The following is a 5,634-nucleotide window of genomic DNA, read 5'->3' as shown; positions in this document are numbered from 1 at the left end:
AATTCACCAGAAAGGATATACTTACAATGTATCAAATAATTAGTTAGACTTTATTCAATATTAACATTCAAGGGTCTCATCAGTTACAAAGTATTCCTTCAACTGGGAGAGAGAGAGCCTCTAAATGTAAAGATGGATTCCCCTATGCCTAGTAATATACAGGAATAGACCTCAAACTTCTATAGACACTACAATCAACCTGGCAATTAGATGTAATCAGGTTGTCTATATCTATAGAAGACATAACTTGTATCTTGTTATTCTAAGGGGTTCAGGCCCAGAGTGGATCTGGTACCACCCTCGCCGACCTTGTCCTTACTCTAAATTCATTTGGATCCAGGGACACTGTTCAATTTTAAAGTTCTGTAATATATAGTTTTCATAAGAAACTTTGATATTATTTTTTTTTACAAATTCTTATAGCAATTGAATAGTTCAGTAGCCTTCTTTAACTCCTTATTTCTAAGGCTGTATATAATTGGATTCATTATTGGTGGTATGATAGTATAGAATATTGCATTGAACTTGTACTCACTCAAGGAGTTTGAAGACATGGGTCTGAAATATGCAAAACTCCCACTAACATAAAACAAACTGACTGAAAGAAGGTGGGATACACAAGTAGAGAATGTTTTACTGCGACTTGTAGCTGATGGTATCTTCAAGATAGATTGAATAATGAATACATAGGAAATAATAATTAGTGGAAAGCAAATCAATACTAATAGTCCTCCTACTACATAGATGACAATTTCAGTCTTACTGGTATCAGAGCAAGAGATCTTTAGAAGAGGAGGGATGTCACAGTAAAAATGATCAACAATATTGGATCTGCAAAAGTTTAGCATAAAAGTATTGGTTGTGTGGATGGCAGAATAGAAAATCCCAATAATCCAAGAGCATGTGGCCAACTTCAAACAAACTGTTCGATTCATAATCATAAGATATCTTAAGGGATTGCAAATGGCCACATATCGGTCATAAGCCATGGTGGAGAGAAGAGTGGACTCAGTAGCCGCCATCACAAGATAAATATAAAGCTGTGCTACACATCCTGCAAATGAAATGCTTTTCTTCTTTGTTAGATAATTACTTAACATTTTAGGTACAGTTGTACTTAAGTAAAAGATATCTAACAACCCCAGATTTCCAATAAAAAAGTACATTGGTGTATGAAGAAAAGGACAGTGAAAGATGAGCAAGATTATTGCCCCATTTGCCATAAGTGCAATAAGGTAAATAATTATGAATACAATAAACAAAGGTATCTGAAAAACAGGTACATCAGAAAGAGTACTGAGAATAAATTCCACAGGTGAAGTTTGATTTCCATTATTGTTACCCATTATCAGAGATGCAAACGCTTGCCTGAGCAAATCACACCACAGAGCAAAAAAAATCTACAAAAAAATAAAATAATATATACTATCTATATTGAGGATTTTTTATTTTGATGGATAATGTGTAAAATGTGATGTACTGCCTGTTCTCATTTTTTTTGGCATTAATAATATATATATATATATTGAGGATTTCCAGTACAATTAATAGCAATATAAGCATACACATATACTTGCACACACTATATGTCCAAGAGTATGTGCACCCATTGCTAACAGGTGCATACATTTCAGCAAAAAAACATTGGTGGTACAATGGGTTGTATTAAAATTATCAGGGCTTTTAACCCCTTAATGACACAACTTCTGGAATAAAAGGGAATCATGACGGAATATATCCGTCATCTGTCCTTAAGGGGTTAAACATCACTAGGATGCCACATTTAAAGTCAGCTCGCAAGTGTCATGCCATACTAGATCTGAACCCAGTCAACTCTAAGTGCTGTTTTTGCAAAGCGGAACTGTAAAGTTTAGGATCATCAAGAGACCAGTCACTAAGAGATAGACCATGCATACTCACAGAGCAGAAGCCCCGAGTGATGAAGTGCATAGCATGTAAAAATTGTCTATTGTCTGTAACACCACTCAATACACAGTTACAAACTGCCTGTGGAAGCAACATTAGCATAAGAACTGTGAATTATGAACTTAATGAAATGGATTCTATCGTTGAGCAGCTTGATGCAAGTCTCTTATCAACAGTGCAATGAAAGTGTCGTCACCTGGAATGGTGTAAAGCATGCAACCACTGGACTCTGGAGCAGTGGAAACATGTTCTCTGGAGTGATGACTCATGCTTCACTAGCTGGTGGACCGATTGATGAATCAGGCTGTGGCAGATAACAGCCGAATGCTACTTTCCAGAATGCTTTTCTTTTTCTATTTCTTGCCATGCTTTTTATGGAAGAATACATGCTTGTTCCTTGCGTACCGACAGTCAGAATATACTACTTAATTCCCCATTAAACATTCAACATTTAAATCATTAAAACATTTACATTTTTTATAAGCTTTTCAATTGATTTAATAATATTATATTAAAGCACTTGGAAAGCTTATAAAAATATTAAATCAAGGCCATAGGTGACAAAATGTCAAAACTATAACTAAAAGCATTATCATTTGAACAAGCATTTTAATAAGTCATTATGAGCTTACCATCTCTATATTTAATTATAGAAACTCATAGTCCAATGTGCTGGTGACAACTATGGTTACTTAGATGCATATTTATGCATTTAGTTTTGCACTTGCTTAACAATTCTTCAATAGTGTCCTTATTTGGATTTTCAATTGTTATTCCCATTGACAATAACATTTTAGTGACTTTTTCATTGGAGAGTTTTTCCACATTAATGGACACTAGATAGTATAGGTCATTCTTTGCTTCTCACTGCAAGAAATCAAGCTTTATATAGCATTACTTACTGAAAAGCTAACACTGTGGGCCTTTGGGGAAACACTTGTTGATTACTACAGTAAAACTATGCAAAACACAAAATACACATGGGAAAGAATCAAAAAAAGCTTAGGGAAAAAAGAAAAAAAGGTATGCAAAAACAAACAAATGCAATTATTTCATGCTTGTACTTTAGATGCACAATAAAACAAGAGGATAGACACGACCTGAGTCAGGAATCTTGCCAACTTAAGAAATATAATTATTTTATTAAAAAAGTACACATTTTAAGCATGAGACTTTGCAAGAATGCTGGTAAGGAAGATATTCTTATTATTACATACGCAAATGCATAATTCCATTTAGACTTGTGCATGGCGGAAAAATTCAGACCCCAAATTTTTCTTTCGTTTGCGCAATTTGAAATTCCTTTATGTGGCTCATATGAATTTCGCCCATACAAATGACTCAGAAAATCAACAAACCGAAAGGTCAGCAAAAAGCTTCCTATTACTGTGCTGCAATAGAAAAAAAATGGCTGCAAAATTGTATAGCCTTATGGCTGCCCAATTTCAGGCATTTTTGCAATTGTGATTGACTTATTTGAATGTTTAGTTCAGCCACATCATCTTTTTTTTAAAATTTAGCTTTTTTTCAGGATGCCCAAAGGTATTTAAAGTGAAGATTTGGTTCACCCAACTCTTGTCCATGCAAAATGTTTGAGGAAACAGTCAGGCAACTAAAGAGGGTTGAAAATAGGCCAACAAACATTCTTCAAATAAATAAAAATATATATAAACAAAGAAATAGTCTTGCACTCCAACTTACTGATGTCTTTGCCTGGTGCTTGTCAGCATGAATGTAACCAGGTAGCATAGAGATAGCACTTCTAGGACTCCAAAGGTATTAAAAGTAAAACGCAATTTGTCACTCTCAGAGGATCCTACAAAATTGATTAAACAGCAGATTATAAACACATTACAGAGGGGTTTGGGGAGTGGATACACCACCATGGAATTGAGTCAATATCTTCTACAAAATTCACCTAAGATACCCATTATTTATACACTCCCAAAGGTTCATAAAAACAGTGAGCAACCTCCTGGTTGGCCGATAGTGTCCGTGAGAAGTGGCATTTCGGAATCAGTGGCAAAATGGCTGGATTATCTATTCAAAGACACAATTGAGAACTTGCAAACTTACATTAAAGATACTCAATCATTCCTTAACATGTTATCCTCACTCACACCACCCCCTGATCCAGTTATGTTAGTGACTTGCGATGTCAAAAGCTTATATACCGTAATTCCGCATCAGGATGGTATACAGGCCATGGGAATTCTGCTTTCCAACACACCACTTTACCATGGCCCACCAGTGGAATATACATTGGAACTTCTGGACATTGTATTGTCTCGAAACTATTTCAGATTTGAATCACAATGGTACCACCAGATTGCAGGTATGTCCATGGGTGCAGCCATGGCACCCATGTATGCCGATGAATATATGTATAAATTTGAGAATACCCATATCTTGGAACCATACAGGGATAGCATTCTGTCATATACAAGGTACATTGACAACATTAGAGTTGAGCGGACACCTGGATGTTCGGGTCCGGCGGGTTCAGCCGAACTTCGGGAAAAAGTCAGAGTTCGGGATCGAACTTGACCCCGAACTTGACCCCGAACCCCATTAAAGTCAATGGGGACCCAAACATTTGGGCACAAAAATGGCTCTAGAAAAGTCCTGGAAAGGGCTAGAGAGCAAAAGGACGTAAAATGGGGGTAAGAGTAGGACAAGTGCCCTGCAAACAAATGTGAATAGGGAAATCACTTAAAATAACATAAAACAAATTAAAAAATCTGAATCTGGTGGGGGGGCACTATAGGTCCCCCCCTTATTGGTATTTAGGGTCCCCCACCCGCCACTCAGTGGTGGGGGCCAGGGGGAAGGACAATATGTCCCCCCCCCCTTATTGGTGTTTAGTGTCCCCACCCACTGCTCAGCTTCACAGTGGGGATGGTATACTTTTCACTACAGGCCTTGTTGACCCCTCTAAAAACATAGCGCTTATGGTTGTTATAATAAAGCTCTATTTTGGTCTCATCACTCCAAATGAATGTGTGCTAGATGCTGTTAGGCATGTCAAGGTTTTGTCAGGCATATTGTAACCGGGCTTTTTTGTGTCATTGACACAGTAAAGACTTCTTTCTGGCAACTCAACCATGCAGCTCATTTTTGTTCAAATATCGTTGTATTGTGCTCCTTGAAACAAGCACATTATCTTTCTCCAGAGCAGCCTGTATTTCTCCTGAGGTTACCTGTGGGTTTTTCTTTGTATCCCGAACTATCCTTCAATAAAATATATTTTTTGTATGATCAGTCAAATTTTTTCAAGTCAATGACAATTTTTCACAATGTATGCCAGGGTATGCACACTTTTGAACACAACTGTATGTTCACAGATGATGTATTATTAATTTTAACACAACTCTTTAATTATCTGACTACTTTTCATATATTACTTAAAAAGTATAGTAAATGTTCCTAAGACCATAATAATTATGATTGTAGATATGATTACATAACCTTTTTGGAAGTTCTTTTACATCAAACATTTATGCCTTTTTTCTAAATTATATTAAATTATATAAAGAAATCCCTGCTAAACTGCATGGATGGAAGGGAAAGCACAAATCATGAATTGGCTGAATTGCAACTGTTAATATATCAGTCCTACCTAAGTTACATCACATTACCAGTTTTAGTGCTGTAATGGAGCTCCAGTACTCCAACCGAGTAGCTCCGTTGATGGATGCTCCTAGTGCT

General features: G+C 36.4%; 1 protein-coding gene across 1 annotated transcript; it reads right to left on the bottom strand.

Moving 5' to 3' along the window:
• Positions 1-407: 407 nt before the first annotated feature.
• LOC134612085 (olfactory receptor 5I1-like) lies at positions 408-1,346 on the bottom strand. The gene has a single exon (XM_063456465.1). It carries the CDS (start codon positions 1,344-1,346, stop codon positions 408-410), a length of 939 nt encoding a protein of 312 aa, XP_063312535.1.
• Positions 1,347-5,634: the final 4,288 nt, after the last annotated feature.

This window comes from Pelobates fuscus, chromosome 5 (genome assembly GCF_036172605.1).
Source record: "Pelobates fuscus isolate aPelFus1 chromosome 5, aPelFus1.pri, whole genome shotgun sequence".
Classification (NCBI taxonomy): domain Eukaryota; kingdom Metazoa; phylum Chordata; class Amphibia; order Anura; family Pelobatidae; genus Pelobates; species Pelobates fuscus.
This window is presented reverse-complemented; position numbering and strand designations above follow the sequence as displayed.

Bases quoted from the DNA above. Each gene is read 5' to 3' on its own strand.
- LOC134612085 (XM_063456465.1), bottom strand. From the start codon at position 1,346: ATGGGTAACAATAATGGAAATCAAACTTCACCTGTGGAATTTATTCTC.